This window comes from Coregonus clupeaformis, chromosome 13 (genome assembly GCF_020615455.1).
Source record: "Coregonus clupeaformis isolate EN_2021a chromosome 13, ASM2061545v1, whole genome shotgun sequence".
NCBI classification, from domain to species: Eukaryota; Metazoa; Chordata; class Actinopteri; order Salmoniformes; family Salmonidae; genus Coregonus; species Coregonus clupeaformis.
The window spans coordinates 13,678,213-13,702,467 of NC_059204.1; the positions used below are offsets into that span (position 1 = coordinate 13,678,213).

General features: G+C 42.4%; 1 protein-coding gene across 1 annotated transcript in view; it reads left to right on the forward strand.

Annotated features, from left to right (window-relative positions):
• The window catches only part of LOC121579322 (protein turtle homolog B-like), a 222,095-nt gene that overhangs the window by 45,940 nt on the left and 151,900 nt on the right, over positions 1-24,255 (forward strand). Inside the window, exon 2 of the mRNA XM_041893813.2 lies at positions 18,740-18,931. Within this exon, the coding sequence (XP_041749747.1) occupies positions 18,740-18,931 (192 nt within the window). The remainder of the gene's footprint in view (positions 1-18,739; positions 18,932-24,255) is intronic.

Consider the following 24,255-nt stretch of genomic DNA (forward strand, 5'->3'; position numbering starts at 1 on the left):
GTTATATTTTGGTTTCATCTGACCATATGACATTCTCCCAATCCTCTTCTGGATCATCCAAATTCACTCTAGCAAACTTCAGACGGGCCTGGACATGTACTGGCTTAAGCAGGGGGACACGTCTGGCACTGCAGGATTTGAGTCCCTGGCGGCGTAGTGTGTTACTGATGGTAGGCTTTGTTACTTTGGTCCCAGCTCTCTGCATGTCATTCACTATGTCCCCCTGTGTGGTTCTGGGATTTTTGCTCACCGTTCTTGTGATCATTTTGACCCCACGGGGTGAGATCTTGCGTGGAGCCCCAGATCGAGGGAGATTATCAGTGGTCTTGTATGTCTTCCATTTCCTAATAATTGCTCCCACAGTTGATTTCTTCAAACCAAGCTGCTTACCTATTGCAGATTCAGTCTTCCCAGCCTGGTGCAGGTCTACAATTTTGTTTCTGGTGTCCTTTGACAGCTCTTTGGTCTTGGCCATAGTGGAGTTTGGAGTGTGACTGTTTGAGGTTGTGGACAGGTGTCTTTTATACTGATAACAAGTTCAAACAGGTGCCATTAATACAGGTAACGAGTGGAGGACAGAGGAGCCTCTTAAAGAAGAAGTTACAGGTCTGTGAGAGCCAGAAATCTTGCTTGTTTGTAGGTGACCAAATACTTATTTTCCACCATAATTTGCAAATAAATTCATAAAAATCCTACAATGTGATTTTCTGGATTTTCTTTCCTAAATTTGTCTGTCATAGTTGACGTGTACCTATGATGAAAATTACAGGCCTCTCTCATCTTTTTAAGTGGGAGAACTTGCACAATTGGTGGCTGACTAAATACTTTTTTCCCCCACTGTATACTGAGATCATGTGACACTTAGATTGCACACAGGTGGACTTTATTTAATTAATTATGTGACTTCTGAAGGTAATTGGTTGCACCAGATCTTATTTAGGGGCTTCATAGCAAAGTGGGTGAATACATATGCACGCACCACTTTTCCGGTATTTATTTTTTAGATTTGTTTTTAACAAGTCATTTTTTTCATTTCACTTCACCAATTTGGACTATTTTGTGTATGTCCATTACATGAAATCCAAATAAAAATCCATTTAAATTACAGGTTGTTATGCAACAAAATATGAAAAACGCCAAGCGGGATGAATACTTTTGCAAGGCACTGTATGCCTATTCAGTCTACGTAGCTAAAGGTAACGGTTACCTTGCTGCTTGTAACATCAAAGTGAGTTATGATACCTGTGAGTTTTATTCACAGGGCCAAGTGAGAGATTGTTATTTGGGTTCAGCTATGATAGTACCATTTGGAGGAAACCTTCATTTAGTCTGTCTTGTGTGCACTGCTCGCTAACAGTTTGCCTCTCTGCAAGCTGCCCCCCTGGTACACCGTCTCTGCCCTGTTGCCCTCTACCTACCTCTACCCCAGAACAGACTCACATGCCAGCTTATTAGATACACCCATCTAGTACCGGGCGGACCCCCCTTTGCCTCCAGAACAGCCTGAATTATCTGGGGTATTCTACAAGATGACGAGGTAAGTACTCGTTACATTTTGAATGCATAGCAGGACAGGAAAATGGTCCAATTCACGCAAGAGAACATCACTGGTCATCCCTACTGCCTCTGATCTGGCAGACTCACTAAACACACATGCTTCGTTTGTAAATTATGTCTGAGTATTGGAGTGTGCCCTTTGCTGTCCGTAAATTTAAAAAACAAGAAAATGGTGCCGTCTGGCTTGCTTAATTATAGTTTTACTTTTACTTTTGATACTTAAGTATATTTTAGCAATTACATTTACTTTTGATACTTAGAACCAAATACTTTTAGACTTTTACTCAAGTAGTATTTTACTGGGTGACTTTCACTTTTACTTGAGTCATTTTCTATTAAGGTATGACAATTGGGTACTTTTTCCACCACTGGTTGTGCGTTCCGAGATGCTGTTCTGCAGACCACTCTTGTACTGCACCGTTATTTGTCTGTTCGTGGCCCGCCTGTTAGCTTGCACGATTCTTGCCATTCTCCTTCGACCTCTCTCATCAACAAGCTGTTTTCTCCCCCATAGGAATGCCGCTGACTGGATGTTTTTTGATTGTCACACCATTCTCGGTAAACCCTAGACACTGCGTGAAAAGCCCAGTAGGGCAGCCGTTTCTGAGATACTGGATTCGGCGTGCCATACCACTCTCAAAGTCGCTTAGGTCACTCGTTTTGCCCCTTCTAACGTTCAATTGAACAGTAGCTGAATGCCTTGATGCCTGTCTGCCTTCTTTATATAGCAAGCCACGACCACGTGACTCACTGTATGTAGGAGCGATCCATCCATGAACGGGGTGGTGTACCTAATAAACTGGCCGGTGAGAGTACATGGTTCTTCACTGTGTAGTTGGACTTGGGTACCACTAGAAATGTCATGTTATTTCTTCATGTATTGTCTCTGGTTGGAGTCGTAGCTAGCTTGTGTGCTTTGGGTGGTACCCTTATGCTGGCTGGGTTTGCAGAAAGGGAGGTAGTATATACATTTGCATAGTGTTATGTAGTGTCAAACTTGACCACTCAATTGCCAATCTTTAAGCCCAACAAGAGTTTAGACCAGTTGTGCCAAACACTGGTCAAGGGCTAATAGTGTCTGGAGATTTTACTTAGTCAATGATTGGCCAAACTTTCAAATTTAATTTGGTTCTCTTCATCTTGGACATCTCATAGAATGTTGTACATTGAAGATTTGTGACGTACTCAACATTTCGACTGATATCATGTCATGCAACCATGCATTCTTCAAGTCATTCCACTACAAGTTATGTGTTCCCTAAAATCCTTGTCAAAGGTGAATCAGACCAATACCTCCAACAGTAACCCTTGAGTGAAGAATCTTATGAGGCCAAACGTTTTGGCGCTGTCAATAAAAGACGCACACTACATTAGTGTCCATTCATAGTGCCTCTCCACTGCCTACTTTTATTGATGGTATTGATGCTCATCTTATCTGCCCTAACGACTTCCTTAATACAAATTCACACCCTCTTTCAGTGCTCCTCTGCTCTCAGAGTGCGGACAGATCCTATCTCACATAAGCTCCAATAAATAACCATAGTAGAGTAGCATGTTAGCGTTGATGGACCTCTAATTACGAAAGATGGGAGGAGGCAGTGAATAACTCAACCATGCAGCGTTGATTAGCATTTTAGAACCCGATGAGCGGCTGCTCCTTTGCGCAGGTTGATTACTTCACCTTAACCTGTTCACCGCTTCTGCAGCGGCATCCTTTATGATGGATATTGCTTCTGACAGCTCTGTTAATGCCATCTCCTTGCCCCACTTCCCTCTACTTTGCCATGTGGTCCCCCCTGCCATCTCATTTCCCTATAATGCTCTTATATGATGTGCATGACTTCACTTTGCAGTTGCCCTGTTGATTCATGGTGCCTACAATCCTTGGAGGACATTGGTGACTCTGTTGATACTGAGTAAAACAAACTGTGTCACTGGACTAAGGTCAGACAGAGGGGTTGTTAATATTCCAGGAAATTATGTTCTCTGGTTTTTAAGCTTTACTGACCATCTGAAGCTTTACAGCAAAGTTAGCAGGTCAGAAAACATTGCAGAAAAGTATATAAGGAGATTTGCTTGAAAGAATCAGTATGGTCAAAAATCTTACTCCCCACTCTAATTTGCATACAGTGCAATTTATTACCATCAAGCCTAGGGAATTGTGTGACAGTGAGCAGTATACCATCACCTGCTGATGAATGTAAAGGCTTGGGACTGCCGAGATATCAGGAGCAATTAAAAAGACTGCAAATGAACTGGAAAACTGTATTGCTCTTAAACAGAGTTTGCACTTATCAGGAGTCAACTGTATTCAGGAGGCAACAGAGAACTTGCATGCAGAAATTTCAGAGGAAGTGGTATTTGAACCTGTTGCCTGCTTCCATTAAAGATCACACCATGGAGTGTCTTTGAAGAGGACAAAGAAACTGGGTCTGATTTTGAGCCTAAAAAAATATACACTACCTGTCAAAAGTTTTAGAACACCTACTCATTAAAATAGCCACCCTTTGCCTTGATGACAGCTTTGCACACTCTTGGCATTCTCTCAACCAGCTCCACCTGGAATGCTTTTCCAACAGTCTTGAAGGAGTTCCCACATATGCTGAGCACTTGTTTTTATATTTTTACATTTTTAGTCATTTAGCAGACGCTCTTATCCAGAGTGCATACAATTTAAAAAAAAAAAAAATTCATAATGGCCCCCCGTGGGAATCGAACCCACAACCCTGGCGTTGCAAGCGCCATGCTCTACCAACTGAGCTGCTTTTCCTTCACTCTGCGGTCCGACTCATCCCAAACCATCTCAATTTGGTTGAGGTAGGGGGATTGTGGAGGCCAGGTCATCTGATGCAGCACTCCATCACTCTCCTTCTTGGTCAAATAGCCCTTACACAGCCTGGAGGTGTGTTGGGTCATTGTCCTGTTGAAAAACTAATCATAGTCCCACTAAGTCCAAACCAGATGGGATGGCATATCGCTGCAGAATGCTGTGGTAGCCATGCTGGTTAAGAGTGCCTTGAATTCTAAATACATCACAGACAGTGTCACCAGCATAGCACCCCCACACCATAACACCTACTCCTCCATGCTTTACGGTGGGAAATGCACATGCGGAGATCATCCGTTCACTCACACCGCGTTTCACAAAGACACGGCGGTTGGAACCAAAAACCTCAAATTTGGACTCCAGACCAAAGGACCGGTCTAATGTCCATTGCTCGTGTTTCTTGGCCAAAGCAAGTCTCTTCTTATTATTGGTGTCCTTTAGTAGTGGTTTCTTTGCAGCAACTCTGGGTCTTCCATTGCTGTGGCGGTCCTCATGAGAGCCAGTTTCATCATAGCGCTTGATGGTTTTTGCGACTGCACTTGAAGAAACATTCAAAGTTCTTGAGATTTTCCAGATATACTGACCTTCATGTCTTAAAGTAATGATGAACTGTTGTTTCTCTTTGCTTATTTGAGCTGTTCTTGCCATAATATGGATTTGGTCTTTTACCAAATAGGGCTATCTTCTGTATACCCCACTACCTTGTCACAACACAACTGAGTGGCTCAAACACATTAAGAAAGAATGAAATTCCACAAATTAACTTTTAAGAAGGCACACCTGTTAATTGAAATGCATTCCAGGTGACTACCTCATGACGCTGGTTGAGAGAATGCCAAAAGTGTGCAAAGCTGTCATCAAGGCAAAGGGTGGCTATTTGAAGAATCTCAAATATAAAATATATTTTGATTTGTTTAACACTTTTTTGGTTACTACATGATTCCATATGTGTTATTTCATAGTTTTGATGTCTTCACTATTTTTCTACAATGTAGAAAATAGTAAAAAAAATTAAGAAAAACCCTTTTTAGTATATGCTTACACCAATCTTATGCTTTTAAATCCATGACGGGGAGTGTGCAAGTGCACACTTCTGGAAAAGGGTGGAGAATCAGGACAGTCAGTGCAACTCTATTGCCAAACAGAAACAATATAGATGATCTCTGCAGAGACATCACAGCTAAGGGTGAGTACAGCTAATCCAGATAGTTTGTTGGTATTTGAGGTTTTAAAAAAAACGCAAACATCTGAAAATAGGTGATGAGGAATCTCTTGCTTCACTGAAGATAGTGATACAATCTACTACATTCAATCCTCGAAATATGGTTTTTCTGTGGGAGTACTAGGCTTGGTTGTGAGGGTTATTGTTAGGCTTCTCAACTTTCACATGGACCTGTGATTTTTGGCACAGGTTAGTGACTGGTAGCCTGGTGGGCACAGCTAGCATCGGTGTGTAACACTTAAAGACGCTTTATTCTGCAGGTGACTTAATCCACTTTATTTGATTAGGTTGTACACTTTTCTGACTTAAAGAGAACAGATACAATCAATGGCACGTTTTGGGAAATCTTCGAAAATATACCAGAGTTCAGTTGACTAGAGGACTCTGCTCTCTGAAGAAGCTAGGCTAGTATTCAACAACAAAATGTTTGCCTAATCAGGACCGAAATCTGTGAGTACAAACTTAAATCCAACTGTAACTGACAACAAGGAGATTGCTCGAAATATAATGAACAGATATACTCACTGAAGTATTAAGCTTGGAACACATAACAAAGCATGAGGGACAAATAAATGTTGACCTAAATGCTTACTGTTCTAAAACATTAAAGGAGACAATGACTCTAAGAGTGCAATTACCAAGCGCTCTATGATTAATGGTTGTACCGTATCCTCCTTGGCATGTCTAGGCCTGACATCCTGGGTTATATTTACTCGACTCTTACAAAGGCAAAATGCTTGCTTTTCTTCATCATTAAACGCTAACAACAAACACTTAAGACCTAGCGCTCTAAGTATAATGAGAGGAAATGACTTAATTGGGTGCTTCCTCAAGGCAGCCGGCTGAGTGTTGGGCCTGGAGTAGTAAGTATAATTAATACTGTGTGTACAGTGTGTTCTGGAGGGCATCATCACTGGGACCTCTCCACGGGACCAAAGGCCTACACACCATGACCCTCAAAGGAGAGAGCCCAGAGAATACCCCCCCGGCTCCAGATGGGGAACTGTGCAGTATTATTAAGATGCAGCTTTGCAGGCCGCAGTCTTATTTCCTCTTCTAGAGCCGTTGCTCATGCCGTAATGGTTCGATGCGCTAATGATGCTAGGGGAGCTGACTCAATACTCACTCATGCAGAGAGAAACAAAAATATTGGTTTTCACTTATGAGGCCTTACAGCCTTTGTTGGCTGGTAACTGGTAATTCATTGAGAGAAAAAAGACAGCATGTCCCGATGTTCTTGCCAAAATGCCATAATGCAGATGTACAGCAGAAAGGTTTTACACTCCAATACAGGAGTTAAAAAGAAGTCACACCGTGTCTCCTTTCTCTAATTGAATTCCAGTTCCTTCTGTTTATAAGCATCCTAGATAAGAGTCACCTGCTTACAGTAGCAGTCAAGAAACATCCAGAACAGGACAGCAACATTCCTAGTACTCTTGCAATATACTTTGCTTTTTAGAATCAATCTGTTGCTAGAAACAACTAATCCGGGACAGATGAGGTTGTAAGAGTGCGGTGCACTGTGCTTAATTAAAAGGACCAGGCCTGTGTGAATGGGGGTAACATATGCTGAACTGATATCAATGCAATTGGAAACCAATGGACATGTGTCCCTTGAGTTCACTGTACTAGCGATTAATGCAAGGCCTTGTGCATGAAGCCATTAACAAATTGGAGACAAGGTAAGAAATGTTTCAGGCCAACATTACTGTACAATCAGTTTGAAGGGTACATATATGTTTTATGTCCAATGGTCAACTAATTGGCAGATGAATTCAGTGAGGAACATGAAAAGCATTTGGCCGATTCCACGCCAGGATAGCCCAAAAATATTTTTGGTATCTCAGTTCTGGAAATTCTCACATAGAAACTTAATTTGGAGGAAGGATGATTGACATGCTTTTTATATTTGTATCACAAACAAAACATGAAAATGGCCATTTTAGGCCCTTTTTAGACCTATACAGTGGGGAAAAAAGTATTTAGTCAGCCACCAATTGTGCAAGTTCTCCCACTTAAAAAGATGAGAGAGGCCTGTAATTTTCATCATAGGTACACGTCAACTATGACAGACAAACTGAGATTTTTTTGAGCATCAATACCATCAATAAAAGCAGGCAGTGGAGAGGCACTATGAATGGACACTAATGCAGTGTGCGTCTTTTATTGACAGCGCCAAAACGTTTGGCCTCATAAGGATCTTCACTCAAGGGTTACTGTTGGAGGTATTGGTCTGATTCACCTTTGACAAGGATTTTAGGGAACACATAACTTGTAGTGGAATGACTTGAAGAATGCATGGTTGCATGACATGATATCAGTCGAAATGTTGAGTACGTCACAAATCTTCAATGTACAACATTCTATGAGATGTCCAAGATGAAGAGAACCAAATTAAATTTGAAAGTTTGGCCAATCATTGACTAAGTAAAATCTCCAGACACTATTAGCCCTTGACCAGTGTTTGGCACAACTGGTCTAAACTCTTGTTGGGCTTAAAGATTGGCAATTGAGTGGTCAAGTTTGACACTACATAACACTATGCAAATGTATATACTACCTCCCTTTCTGCAAACCCAGCCAGCATAAGGGTACCACCCAAAGCACACAAGCTAGCTACGACTCCAACCAGAGACAATACATGAAGAAATAACATGACATTTCTAGTGGTACCCAAGTCCAACTACACAGTGAAGAACCATGTACTCTCACCGGCCAGTTTATTAGGTACACCACCCCGTTCATGGAAGGATCGCTCCTACATACAGTGAGTCACGTGGTCGTGGCTTGCTATATAAAGAAGGCAGACAGGCATCAAGGCATTCAGCTACTGTTCAATTGAACGTTAGAAGGGGCAAAACGAGTGACCTAAGCGACTTTGAGAGTGGTATGGCACGCCGAATCCAGTATCTCAGAAACGGCTGCCCTACTGGGCTTTTCACGCAGTGTCTAGGGTTTACCGAGAATGGTGTGACAAACAAAAAACATCCAGTCAGCGGCATTCCTATGGGGGAGAAAACAGCTTGTTGATGAGAGAGGTCGAAGGAGAATGGCAAGAATCGTGCAAGCTAACAGGCGGGCCACGAACAGACAAATAACGGTGCAGTACAAGAGTGGTCTGCAGAACAGCATCTCGGAACGCACAACCAGTGGTGGAAAAAGTACCCAATTGTCATACCTTAATAGAAAATGACTCAAGTAAAAGTGAAAGTCACCCAGTAAAATACTACTTGAGTAAAAGTCTAAAAGTATTTGGTTCTAAGTATCAAAAGTAAATGTAATTGCTAAAATATACTTAAGTATCAAAAGTAAAAGTAAAACTATAATTAAGCAAGCCAGACGGCACCATTTTCTTGTTTTTTAAATTTACGGACAGCAAAGGGCACACTCCAATACTCAGACATAATTTACAAACGAAGCATGTGTGTTTAGTGAGTCTGCCAGATCAGAGGCAGTAGGGATGACCAGTGATGTTCTCTTGCGTGAATTGGACCATTTTCCTGTCCTGCTATGCATTCAAAATGTAACGAGTACTTACCTCGTCATCTTGTAGAATACCCCAGATAATTCAGGCTGTTCTGGAGGCAAAGGGGGGTCCGCCCGGTACTAGATGGGTGTATCTAATAAGCTGGCATGTGAGTCTGTTCTGGGGTAGAGGTAGGTAGAGGGCAACAGGGCAGAGACGGTGTACCAGGGGGGCAGCTTGCAGAGAGGCAAACTGTTAGCGAGCAGTGCACACAAGACAGACTAAATGAAGGTTTCCTCCAAATGGTACTATCATAGCTGAACCCAAATAACAATCTCTCACTTGGCCCTGTGAATAAAACTCACAGGTATCATAACTCACTTTGATGTTACAAGCAGCAAGGTAACCGTTACCTTTAGCTACGTAGACTGAATAGGCATACAGTGCCTTGCAAAAGTATTCATCCCGCTTGGCGTTTTCATATTTTGTTGCATAACAACCTGTAATTTAAATGGATTTTTATTTGGATTTCATGTAATGGACATACACAAAATAGTCCAAATTGGTGAAGTGAAATGAAAAAAATGACTTGTTAAAAACAAATCTAAAAAATAAATACCGGAAAAGTGGTGCGTGCATATGTATTCACCCACTTTGCTATGAAGCCCCTAAATAAGATCTGGTGCAACCAATTACCTTCAGAAGTCACATAATTAATTAAATAAAGTCCACCTGTGTGCAATCTAAGTGTCACATGATCTCAGTATACAGTGGGGGAAAAAAGTATTTAGTCAGCCACCAATTGTGCAAGTTCTCCCACTTAAAAAGATGAGAGAGGCCTGTAATTTTCATCATAGGTACACGTCAACTATGACAGACAAATTTAGGAAAGAAAATCCAGAAAATCACATTGTAGGATTTTTTATGAATTTATTTGCAAATTATGGTGGAAAATAAGTATTTGGTCACCTACAAACAAGCAAGATTTCTGGCTCTCACAGACCTGTAACTTCTTCTTTAAGAGGCTCCTCTGTCCTCCACTCGTTACCTGTATTAATGGCACCTGTTTGAACTTGTTATCAGTATAAAAGACACCTGTCCACAACCTCAAACAGTCACACTCCAAACTCCACTATGGCCAAGACCAAAGAGCTGTCAAAGGACACCAGAAACAAAATTGTAGACCTGCACCAGGCTGGGAAGACTGAATCTGCAATAGGTAAGCAGCTTGGTTTGAAGAAATCAACTGTGGGAGCAATTATTAGGAAATGGAAGACATACAAGACCACTGATAATCTCCCTCGATCTGGGGCTCCACGCAAGATCTCACCCCGTGGGGTCAAAATGATCACAAGAACGGTGAGCAAAAATCCCAGAACCACACGGGGGGACCTAGTGAATGACCTGCAGAGAGCTGGGACCAAAGTAACAAAGCCTACCATCAGTAACACACTACGCTGCCAGGGACTCAAATCCTGCAGTGCCAGACGTGTCCCTCTGCTTGAGCCAGTACATGTCCAGGCCCGTCTGAAGTTTGCTAGAGTGCATTTGGATGATCCAGAAGAGGATTGGGAGAATGTCATATGGTCAGATGAAACCAAAATTTTTGGTAAAAACTCAACTCGTCGTGTTTGGAGGACAAAGAATGCTGAGTTGCATCCAAAGAACACCATACCTACTGTGAAGCATGGGGGTGGAAACATCATGCTTTGGGGCTGTTTTTCTGCAAAGGGACCAGGACGACTGATCCGTGTAAAGGAAAGAATGAATGGGGCCATGTATCGTGAGATTTTGAGTGAAAACCTCCTTCCATCAGCAAGGGCATTGAAGATGAAACGTGGCTGGGTCTTTCAGCATGACAATGATCCCAAACACACCGCCCGGGCAACGAAGGAGTGGCTTCGTAAGAAGCATTTCAAGTTCCTGGAGTGGCCTAGCCAGTCTCCAGATCTCAACCCCATAGAAAATCTTTGGAGGGAGTTGAAAGTCTGTGTTGCCCAGCGACAGCCCCAAAACATAACTGCTCTAGAGGAGATCTGCATGGAGGAATGGGCCAAAATACCAGCAACAGTGTGTGAAAACCTTGTGAAGACTTACAGAAAACGTTTGACCTGTGTCATTGCCAACAAAGGGTATATAACAAAGTATTGAGAAAATGTTGTTATTGACCAAATACTTATTTCCACCATAATTTGCAAATAAATTCATAAAAAATCCTACAATGTGATTTTCTGGGAAAAAAAATCTCATTTTGTCTGTCATAGTTGACGTGTACCTATGATGAAAATTACAGGCCTCTCTCATCTTTTTAAGTGGGAGAACTTGCACAATTGGTGGCTGACTAAATACTTTTTCCCCCACTGTATATACACCTGTTCTGAAAGGCCCCAGAGTCTGCAACACCACTAAGCAAGGGGCACCACCAAGCAAGCGGCACCATGAAGACCAAGCTCTCCAAACAGGTCAGGGACAAAGTTTTGAAGAAGTACAGATCAGGGTTGGGTTATCAAAAAATATCAGAAACTTTGAACATCCCACGGAGCGCCATTGAATCCATTATTAAAAATTTAAAGAATATGGCACCACAACAAACCTGCCAAGAGAGGGCCGCCCACCAAAACTCACGGACCAGGCAATGAGGGCATTAATCCGAGAGGAAACGAAGAGACCAAAGATAACCCTGAAGGTGCTGCAAAGCTCCACAGCGGAGATTGGAGTATCTGTCCATAGGACCACTTTAAGCCGTACACTCCACAGAAGAGTGGCGAGAAAAAAGACATCGCTTAAAGAAAAAAAGAAGCAAACACGTTTGGTGTTCGCCAAAAGGCATGTGGGAGACTCCCCAAGCAAATGGAAGAAGGTACTCTGGTCAGATAAAACTGAAATTGAGCTTTTTGGTCATCAAGGAAAACGCTATGTCTGGCGCAAACCCAACACCTCTCATCACCCCGAGAACACCCTCCCCACAGTGAAGCATGGTGGTGGCAGCATCATGCTGTGGGGATGTTTTTCTTCGGCAGGGACTGGGAAACAGGTCAGAATTGAAGGAATGATGGATGGCGCTAAATACAGGGAAATTCTTGAGGGAAACCTGTTTCAGTCTTCCAGAGATTTGAGACTGGGACGGAGGTTCACCTTCCAGCAGGACAATGACCCTAAGCATACTTCTAAAGCAACACTTGAGTGGTTTAAGGGGAAACATTTAAATGTCTTGGAATGGCCTAGTCAAAGCCCAGGCCTCAATCCAATTGAGAATCTGTGGTATGACTTAAAGATTGCTGTATACCAGCGGAACCCATCCAACTTGAAGGAGCTGGAGCAGTTTTTGTCTTATTTCTTGTTTGTTTCACCCCCAAAAATATTTTGCATCTTCAAAGTGGTAGGCATGTTGTGTAAATCAAATGATACAAACCCCCCAAAAATCCATTTTAATTCCAGGTTGTAAGGCAACAAAATAGGAAAAATGCCAAGGGGGGTGAATAGTTTCGCAAGCAACTGTAAATGCTTGGCAGGATAATAAGGCCATGACTACACTGTAGCAGCGATTCAGGAGGGTTTAGATGCTCTCTGTGCACCCCGGCAGAATCTCCTTTGAATTGAAAATGAGTGAGTGATACTCGTTGGAGGGTATGTGAGCCAAGTAGGTCAAATCCTGGCCTTCCCTCTGTGCTTCATTCGTTTCCATGATATTTGGGTTATTGACAGTCGACATACACAGATGAGTAGCGCAATTAGTCTGGCCACGGAGGTGAAGCAATTCCATATTAAATTGCCCAGTTCTTCTTCTACTGCTTGCATTTTTCCTTCCCTTTTGATGAAATTAAACACCGCTAACGGACTGTTTCAGATCTCATTCTCTTTCACGGTGTGTGTCCCGCTGGATTTATCTTCCCTGCGAGTGATAATTGCACAGTCAGGCACAATGAATCCAGTTTCTATGGTTTTGCAAATGTTCCCTTTATTGATCTAAATCTGAGTCGTGCTGCCTTTGATCTTTGAGTGCTCAGCCTATTGGCTGCCACTACTCCTCCGGCACTTTTGGGTTAGGTAATAAAGAAGCCATTTTGAAGTATACTGAACAAAAATATAAACACAACATGTAAAGTGTTGGTCCCATGTTTCATGAGCTGAAATAAAAGATCCCAGAAATGTTCCATATTCACAAAAAGCTTATTTCCCTAAAATTTGGTGAACAAATGTGTTTACATCCCTGTAAGTGAGCGTTTCTCCTTTGCCAAGATAATCCATCCACCTGACAGGCGTATCAAGAAGCTGATTCAACAGCATGATCATTACACAGGTGCACCTTGTGCTGGGGACAATAAAAGGCCATTCTAAAATGTGCAATTTTGTCACACAACACAATGTCACAGATGTCTCTAGTTTTGAAGGAGCGTGCAGTTGGCATGCTGACTGCAGGAATGTCCACCAGAGCTGTTGCCAGAGAATTGAATGTTCATTTCTCTACCATGAGCCAATGTCGTTTTAAAGAATTTGGTAGTACGTCCAACCGGCCTCACAACCACAGCCCACGTGTATGGCGTGTGGGCGAGCGGTTTTCTGATGTCAACTTTGTGAACAGAGTGCCCCATGGTGGTGGTGGGTTTATGGTATGGCCAGGCATAAGCTACGGACAACGAACACAATTGCATTTTATCTATGGCAATTTGAATGCACAGAGATACCGTGATGAGATCCTGAGGCCCATTGTCGTGCCATTCATCCGCCACCATCACCTCATGTTTCAGCATGATAATGCACAGCCCCATGTCACAAGAATCTGTACACAATTCCTGGAAGCTGAAAATGTCCCAGTTCTTCCATGGCCTACATACTCACGAGACATGTCACCCATTGAGCACGTTTAGAATGCTCTGGATCGACGTTCCTTTTATGAACTGTAACTCAGTAAAGTATTTGAAATTGTTGTATATTTTTGTACAGTGTAGTTTTACTACCCTATTTTGTGGTCCTCTAAATTAATAGATTTTGACTGTGCTCTATCATCAAATTAGTTTCCACCTTTTAGGCTAATACCCACTTAATTTTGAGCAATTAAGTTAATTTTCAAAAATTCTGCCAACTAATTTTCTTTATTTTTTTTAAAGACAGTTTAAAGTGTAGACTGTAGAGTTTACATTTCAGCTCAACTTCTCCACCATCTACCACTATTTCAGCTTCCTGAACGTAATAATTATTTGTATTCAGTGCAAGCTAGCATATGGACTTTAATATTCAACAATGGTCTCTCTCAGTGAGTTTGGAAAGTCTTGCATATTTAATTTACAGTGGGGAAGAAAAGTATTTAGTCAGCCACCAATTGTGCAAGTTCTCCCACTTAAAAAGATGAGAGAGGCCTGTAATTTTCATCATAGGTACACGTCAACTATGACAGACAAAATGAGAAAAGAAAATCCAGAAAATCACATTGTAGGATTTTTAATTTATTTATTTGCAAATTATGGTGGAAAATAAGTATTTGGTCAATAACACAAGTTTCTCAATACTTTGTTATATACCCTTTGTTGGCAATGACACAGGTCAAACGTTTTCTGTAAGTCTTCACAAGGTTTTCACACACTGTTGCTGGTATTTTGGCCCATTCCTCCATGCAGATCTCCTCTAGAGCAGTGATGTTTTGGGGCTGTCGCTGGGCAACACAGACTTTCAAGTCCCTCCAAAGATTTTCTATGGGGTTGAGATCTGGAGACTGGCTAGGCCACTCCAGGACCTTGAAATGCTTCTTACGAAGCCACTCCTTCATTGACCGGGCGGTGTGTTTGGGATCATTATCATGCTGAAAGACCCAGCCACGTTTCATCTTCAATGCCCTTGCTGATGGAAGGAGGTTTTCACTCAAAATCTCACGATACATGGCCCCATTCATTCTTTCCTTTACACGGATCAGTCGTCCTGGTCCCTTTGCAGAAAAACAGCCCCAAAGCATGATGTTTCCACCCCCATGCTTCACAGTAGGTATGGTGTTCTTTGGATGCAACTCAGCATTCTTTGTCCTCCAAACACGACGAGTTGAGTTTTTACCAAAAAGTTATATTTTGGTTTCATCTGACCATATGACATTCTCCCAATCCTCTTCTGGATCATCCAAATGCACTCTAGCAAACTTCAGACGGGCCTGGACATGTACTGGCTTAAGCAGGTTACTTTGGTCCCAGCTCTCTGCAGGTCATTCACTAGGTCCCCCCGTGTGGTTCTGGGATTTTTGCTCACCGTTCTTGTGATCATTTTGACCCCACAGGGTGAGATCTTGCGTGGAGCCCCAGATCGAGGGAGATTATCAGTGGTCTTGTATGTCTTCCATTTCCTAATAATTGCTCCCACAGTTGATTTCTTCAAACCAAGCTGCTTACCTATTGCAGATTCAGTCTTCCCAGCCTGGTGCAGGTCTACAATGTTGTTTCTGGTGTCCTTTGACAGCTCTTTGGTCTTGGCCATAGTGGAGTTTGGAGTGTGACTGTTTGAGGTTGTGGACAGGTGTCTTTTATACTGATAACAAGTTCAAACAGGTGCCATTAATACAGGTAACGAGTGGAGGACAGAGGAGCCTCTTAAAGAAGAAGTTACAGGTCTGTGAGAGCCAGAAATCTTGCTTGTTTGTAGGTGACCAAATACTTATTTTCCACCATAATTTGCAAATAAATTCATTAAAAATCCTACAATATGATTTTCTGGATTTTTTTTCCTCAATTTGTCTGTCATAGTTGACGTGTACCTATGAGGAAAATTACAGGCCTCTCTCATCTTTTTAAGTTGGAGAACTTGCACAATTGGTGGCTGACTAAATACTTTTTTTCCCCACTGTATAGTTCTAATTTCTTGAGGAGCGTGATTGAGGGTGCTTCAAACTTCAGGCACAGTTCAGGAACAGTTCAGAAGTTAATGGTTTGTTTGATAAATGTAGCTATTAATATAATCATAATGAAATACTGTACTCTTAAAATTGCTGGACACTGATAAAGAACATGTGGGTTGGGCTCATTAAATTCAGACAGAGACACCATTGAGTGACAGCTGTCCAAATGTCGACCTTACAGCCAAGAGTGATAGAACATCTCATCTTGGAGTCTTCTTGAACACAGACAGCCATGCTCAAACATTAGAGCCCACTCTATAGGCTGTGAACCTCTCTGGAAGGATATGCTCTACTCTCCCCTCCTGCAGCTTGGAGATTAAAGCATTTGACCATCCCTTTCCGGGCAAAATCCTAATGGAGGAGAAGAGGAGTTTATTATCTCTCATTTCTCCTCCCTCTCTCCCTCCCTCTCTCTCATCAGTATAAACTGTGAAGTCATACCTTCCAGAGGCCTGTTTTCGCTCGCTGGTGATGTCACCTGCAGCCAATCAACACGTAGCACTGGGCTATGTAGGGGAGGCAGGGGGAGTCTTGGGTATATGCGCTCTCCCTCAGCCCCCGTTATTTATCTGCCTCTGCCACTGCCAAGCACAAGAAGAACACACACACACAGATCCATATAGTAAGCCACCATCCAGCAACGTTTCAGCAACCGTAAATATGCCTGTTATAGTTATAGTGTTCAATGTAAGTGAAAACACACTTTGCTTCCGGTTGTAAAGCCAATCCATACTTGAATTAGTTGAGGATCGATGCTCTGGTAGAACAGATAGCCCTGTGGACATGTGGACACACAGTTTTACACTATATATACAAAAGTATGTGGACAACACTTCAAATTAGTGGATTCGCCTATTTCAGCTGAACCCGTTGCTGACAGGTGTATAAATTGAGCACACAGCCATGCAATCTCCAGAGACAAATATTGGCAGTAGAATGGCCTTACTGAAGAGCTCATTGACTTTCAACGTCATAGCATGCCACCTTTCCAACAAGTCAGTTCGTCAAATTTCTGCCCTGCTATAGCTGCCCTGGTCAACTTTAAGTGCTGTTATTGTGAAGTGGAAACGTCTAGGAGCAACAACGGCTCAGCTTCTAAGTGGTAGGCCACACAAGCTCACAGAACAGGTCCGCCAAGTGCTGAAGTGCGTAGCGTGTAATAATCGTCTGTCCTCTGTTGCAACACTCACTACTGATTTCCAAACTGCCTCTGGAAGCAACGGCAGCACAATAACTGTTCTTCGGGAGCTATATGAAAGGGGTTTCCATGGCCGAGCAGCCGCACACAAGCCTAAGATCACCAAGCGCAATGCCAAGTGTCGGTTGGAGTGGTGTAAAGTTCACCGCCATTGGACTCTGGAGCAGTGGAAACACGTTCTCTGGAGTGATTAATCACTCTTCACCAACTGGCAGTCCGACGGACGAATCTGGGTTTGGCGGATGCCAGGAGAACGCTACCTGCCAGAATGCATAGTGCCAACTGTAAAGTTTGGTGGAGGAAAAATAATGGTCTTGGGCTGTTTTTCATGGTTCGGGCTAGGCCCCTTAGTTCCAGTGAAGGGAAATCTTAACGCTACAGCATACAATGACATTCTAGACAATTCTGTTCTTCCAACTTTGTGGCAACAGTTTGGGGAAGGCCCTTTCTTGTTTCAGCATGACAATGCCACCGTGCACAAAGCGAGGTCCATACAGAAATGTTTTGTTGAGATCGGTGGAAGAACTTGACTGGCCTGCACAGAGCCCTGACCTCAATCCCATCGAACAACTTTGGGATGAATTGGGACGCCGACTGCGAGCCATGCCTAATTGCCCAACATCAATTCACGACCTCACTAATGCTCTTGTGGCTGAATGGAAGCAAGTCCCCGCAGCAATGTTCCAACATCTAGTGGAAAGCCTTCCCAGAAGAGTGAAGGCTGTTATAGCAGCTAAGAGCAGACCAACGCCATATTAATGCCCATGATTTTGGAATGAGATGTTCGACGAGCAGGTGTCCACGTACTTTGATCATGTAGTGTATGTCTTGTAAAAAGTAAATAAGGAAGTTAAGATATGTTCCATCAAAGTTTACAGCATGTAATGAAAGTGCAGTAAATGTATAGTGTGGGTGTCTGTGTGTGTTTGTGCTCGTGTACTTTATATTTCTTAAGTGAGTGTCTCAGACTCGTAGAAAGCCTCATGCCACGGCAGCAACGGTTATCAAGACAAAGTGCACAGTTTTTGTTTGATTTCCACACACAGAGCTATGTCCTTTATATTCCATTCCTAAAACTATTGGTCTCGGCTCAGGATGGAATTTGTTGTTGCCACCTTGAGTTATGACACCCTTGATTCTCTGTCATCACAAACAGGCTGTGCTCTACGTGAGAGAAAAAGTAAACCAGGGTGGTGGAAGTGGAAGATGCTACTTAAAAGGGAGATATTCTAACAAATAAGAGAATCTTATGGTTGAATAGGGTTCCGTGGCCCTATCAGTGTAATTTGGGTTAGGTCCTCTGTTTATGTTGTTTGAGGATGTACCACTGTATATCATGTTTTGTGAATATTGTACTTCATGAACATTTTCAAGGAGGCTTTCTTAACTTACATTTCTCTATGTGAAAAAACTAACGAAATGTTTGTGGTTGATGTTGTAACTCTAAGACACAATGTGGATATGCTAATGAACGATTACCCTTTTGCTTCTAGGTTGCTTTCTAGGTTGCGTTTGGTTGGTTATTTCACCACCATTAAGTAACGTCCCTAGCTGTTTACAAGGATACTCACAATGCCCCCCTCTCCGTTTCCCAGGTGCCCACGGCGTGCGAGAGGAGCCCCAGTTTGTGACGGCGCGCGCTGGAGAGAACATCATCTTGGGATGCGACGTGGCCCACCCCCTGAACGGCCAGCCCTACGTGGTGGAGTGGTTCAAGTTCGGAGTGCCCATCCCCTTCTTCATCAACTTCCGCTTCCACCCGCCTCATGTGGACCCAGAGTACGCCGGTAAGAGAACACCTCTCCCTCTTCATTAGCCCCAAACCACGGGTGTCAAAGTCGTTTTGGCGTTGGTCAGTTTTGTCAATGTAATTGTGTACACCTATTTAGCCTATTTACTTACAGCTTACACTGAGTGTACAAAACTTCCTAATATTGAGTTGCAAACCCCCCCCCCTTACAAGGTGTCAAACGCATTCCACAGGGATGCTGGACTATGTTGACTCCAATGCTTTCCACAATTGTATCAAGTTGGCTGGATGTCCTTACGGTGGTGGGCCATTGTTGATACACACGGGAAACTGTTAAGTATTAACAAAAAAACAGCAGCGTTGCAGTTTTTGACACAAACAAGTGACATCAATAAGGGATCATAGTTTTCACCTGGTCGGTCTAGGTCATGGAAAGAGCAGGTGTTCTTAATGTTTTGTACACTAAATGTAGTTACTATATGTGCTGCAGGTGGTGGCGTTACCTGCTACACCAGTCTAGGGCATGAATTCAAAGTAAATCTGTTTAGGCAATTACTATAGATACTCTGTATCTCCCCCCTCCCATCTCCCTTTTCATTAATCTGTCTCAATATGTATTATTTTTCAAATGATCAGATTTCAGATTCACAAGATCGGGTGTGTGTAAGGAAGTTTGGGATTTTCTCTGCAGTCTAGGGGAGGTTGTCTCTGTATAGCACATTACATCAACTCTCACACTCTCACAACCCTCCCCGAACACCCACAGTGGGAAACAAATGTTCTGTAAGAAATAGCCCCTTCTCAGGTGCGAGAAGTGTGATACTGCTTGTGACACATATGACTGACTGCCAAAGGAGCTGATCTCTGCTTTAGCTATGAGACCATAATATTGTTGTTCTTTGACAGGTGTTAATAGATATAATGAATGGGTGTAAAATGTGTTTCAAACCAGATAGACATCATGAAAATAATCGGAGGAAGTTCAGGAGTAAAAACAAACAAAATATAATTATTGTAGAATTTGACTGTGTCCATAAAATGTATATAGTATGGGCTGGAAGTAGAGGCCTAAGCGTTGTTGTTCACTGGTTTACTCCAATTGGGGAAGGGGTTGTGGGGTTGGAAAGTAATGAAGGGAAATATAATTTAAAAAAGGATATGTGTGTGTGTGTATATATATACAGTGGGGGAAAAAAGTATTTAGTCAGCCACCTATTGTGCAAGTTCTCCCACTTAAAAAGATGAGAGAGGCCTGTAATTTTCATCATAGGTACACGTCAACTATGACAGACAAAATGAGAAAAGAAAATCCAGAAAATCACATTGTAGGATTTTTTATGAATTTATTTCCAAATTATGGTGGAAAATAAGTATTTGGTCACCTACAAACAAGCAAGATTTCTGGCTCTCACAGACCTGTAACTTCTTCTTTAAGAGGCTCCTCTGTCCTCCACTGTTACCTGTATTAATGGCACCTGTTTGAACTTGTTATCAGTATAAAAGACACCTGTCCACAACCTCAAACAGTCACACTCCAAACTCCACTATGGCCAAGACCAAAGAGCTGTCAAAGGACACCAGAAACAAAATTGTAGACCTGCACCAGGCTGGGAAGACTGAATCTGCAATAGGTAAGCAGCTTGGTTTGAAGAAATCAACTGTGGGAGCAATTATTAGGAAATGGAAGACATACAAGACCACTGATAATCTCCCTCGATCTGGGGCTCCACGCAAGATCTCACCCCGTGGGGTCAAAATGATCACAAGAACGGTGAGCAAAAATCCCAGAACCACACGGGGGGACCTAGTGAATGACCTGCAGAGAGCTGGGACCAAAGTAACAAAGCTTACCATCAGTAACACACTACGCCGCCAGGGACTCAAATCCTGCAGTGCAAGATGTGTCCCTCTGCTTAAGCCAGTACATGTTCAGGCCCGTCTGAAGTTTGCTAGAGTGCATTTGGATGATCCAGAAGAGGATTGGGAGAATGTCATATGGTCAGATGAAACCAAAATAGAACCTTTTGGTAAAAACTCAACTCGTCGTGTTTGAAGGACAAAGAATGCTGAGTTGCATCCAAAGAACACCATACCTACTGTGAAGCATGGGGGTGGAAACATCATGCTTTGGGGCTGTTTTTCTAAAAAGGGACCAGGATGACTGATCCGTGTAAAGGAAAGAATGAATGGGGCCATGTATCGTGAGATTTTGAGTGAAAACCTCCTTCCATCAGCAAGGGCATTGAAGATGAAACGTGGCTGGGTCTTTCAGCATGACAATGATCCCAAACACACCGCCCGGGCAACGAAGGAGTGGCTTCGTAAGAAGCATTTCAAGGTCCTGGAGTGGCCTAGCCAGTCTCCAGATCTCAACCCCATAGAAAATCTTTGGAGGGAGTTGAAAGTCCGTGTTGCCCAGCGACAGCCCCAAAACATCACTGCTCTAGAGGAGATCTGCATGGAGGAATGGGCCAAAATACCAGCAACAGTGTGTGAAAACCTTGTGAAGACTTACAGAAAACGTTTGACCTGTGTCATTGCCAACAAAGTGTATATAACAAAGTATTGAGAAACTTTTGCTATTGACCAAATTATGGTGGAAAAAAATTTTTCCACCATAATTTGCAAATAAATTAATTAAAAATCCTACAATGTGATTTTCTGGATTTTCTTTTCTCATTTTGTCTGTCATAGTTGACGTGTACCTATGATGAAAATTACAGGCCTCTCTCATCTTTTTAAGTGGGAGAACTTGCACAATTGGTGGCTGACTAAATACTTTTCTTCCCCACTGTATATGTGTGTGTATGTGTGTGTATGTGTGTGTATATGTGTATGTGTATGTGTGTATATATGTATATATGTATATGTATGTATGTATGTATGTATGTATGTATATATGTATGTGTGTATGTGATATATATATATATATATATATATATATATATATTTGTGAGAGAAAAAAACATATGGGGGATTGGAAGTGATGCAGACAATTACATTGATGGAAGTTACAATCTATCTGAAATATTAAAGCTGATCTACCCCCTAATTTTACAGGTGCATTTGCTCCTAGGTGATATATTTCACTATAAAAGGTATCCTGGAATGATCACAGTGGAAAACAATCTGCTTCCCTTTGAGTTAAATCCCTTAAAAATAACATCACTCCCATTAGATGCATTATACTGTTAATATGCCATATATGATTAGCACACTATAATCCCTATTTGGTTGGGAGCCAGTCAATAGATTATCTGCAGTCTGCATCAGACAAAGTGGAGATTTCTGTTAAAGTGTCTTTACAATGCAGAGCCAGGCTCCCACAGCAAAATCTCTAGGATTTGGAGTTGGAGGCAGTTGCTATGAATGCCCTCATTATAATGTATTATAAACGACTGATTATGACCGATAATCCAGGCATGAAACAGAATAGTTAATACTGTAGCCAGATAGCTGACTGAGCAGCCAAGTAGCAAGTCACTTGAGTGTTTGATGTCACGTGGTTCCATCAGAGACATACTGTAAAGTCGTGGTCAAAAGTTTTGAGAATGACACAAATACTAATTTTCACAAAGTCTGCTGCCTCAGTTTTGATGATGGCAATTTGAATATACTCCAGAATGTCATGAAGAGTGATCAGATGAATTGCAATTAATTGCAAAGTCCCTCTTTGCCATGAAAATGAACTTAATCCCCCAAAAACATTTCCACTGCATTTCAGCCCTGCCACAAAAGGACCAGCTGCCATCATGTCAGTGATTCTCTCGTTAACACAGGTGAGAGTGTTGACGAGGACAAGGCTGGAGATCACTCTGTCATGCCGATTGAGTTAGAATAACAGACTGGAAGCTTTAAAAGGAGGGTGGCGCTTGAAATCATTGTTCTTCCTCTGTTAACCATGGTTACCTGCAAGCAAACACGTGCTGTCATCATTGCTTTGCACAAAAAGGGCTTCACAGGCAAGGATATTGCTGCTAGTAAGATTGCACCTATATCAACCATTTATCGGATCATCAAGAACTTCAAGGAGAGAGGTTCAATTGTTGTGAAGAAGGCGTCAGGGCGCCCAAGAAAGTCCAGCAAGTGCCAGGACCGTCTCCTAAAGTTGATTCAGCTGCGGGATCAGGGCACCACCAGTGCAGCGCTTGCTCAGGAATGGCAGCAGGCAGGTGCATCTGCACGCACGGTGAGGCGAATACTTTTGGAGGATGGCCTGATGTCAAGAAGGGCAGCAAAGAAGCCACTTCTCTCCAGGAAAAACATCAGGGACAGACTGATATTCTGCAAAAGGTACAGGGATTGGACTGCTGAGGACTGGGGTAAAGTCATTTTCTCTGATGAATCCCCTTTCCGATTGTTTGGGGCATACGGAAAACACCTTGTCCGGAGAAGACAAGGTGAGCACTACCATCAGTCCTGTGTCATGCCAACAGTAAAGCATCCTGAGACCATTCATGTGTGGGGTTGCTTCTCAGCCAAGGGAGTGGGCTCACTCACAATTTTGCCTAAGAACACAGCCATGAATAAAGAATGGTACCAACACATCCTCCGACAGCAACTTCTCCCAACCATCCAAGAACAGTTTGGTGATGACCAATGCCTTTTCCAGCATGATGGAGCACATTGCCATAAGGAAAAAGTGATAACTAAGTGGCTCGGGGAACAAAACATCGAAATGTTGGGTCCATGGCCAGGAAACTCCCCAGACCTTAATCCCATTGAGAACTTGTGGTCGATCCTCAAGAGGCGGGTGGACAAATAAAAACCCACAAATTCTGACAAACTCCAAGCATTGATTATGCAAGAATGGGCTGCCATCAGTCAGGATGTGGCCCATAATTTAATTGACAGCATGCCAGGGTGGATTGCAGAGGTCTTGAAAAAGAAGGGTCAACACTGCAAATATTGAGTCTTTGCATAAACTTAATGTAATTGTCAATAAAAGCCTTTGACACTTATGGAATGCATGTAATTATACTTCAGTATACCATAGTAACATCTGACGAAAATATCTCATAACACTGAAGCAGCGAACATTGTGAAGACCAAAACTTTTGACCACGACTGTATTATATACTGAACAAAAATATAAACGCATCATGTAAAGTGTTGGTTCCATGTTTCATGAGCTGAAATAAAATATCCCAGAAATGTTCCATAGGAACAAAAAGCTTATTTCTCTCATATTATGAGCACACATGAGTATTGTTTACATCCCTGTTAGTGAGCATTTCTCCTTTGCCAAGATAATCCATCCACCTGACAGGTGTGGCATATCAAGAAGCTGATTAAACAGCATGATCATTACACAGGTGCACCTTGTGCTGGGGACAATAAAAGGCCACTCTAAAATCTGCT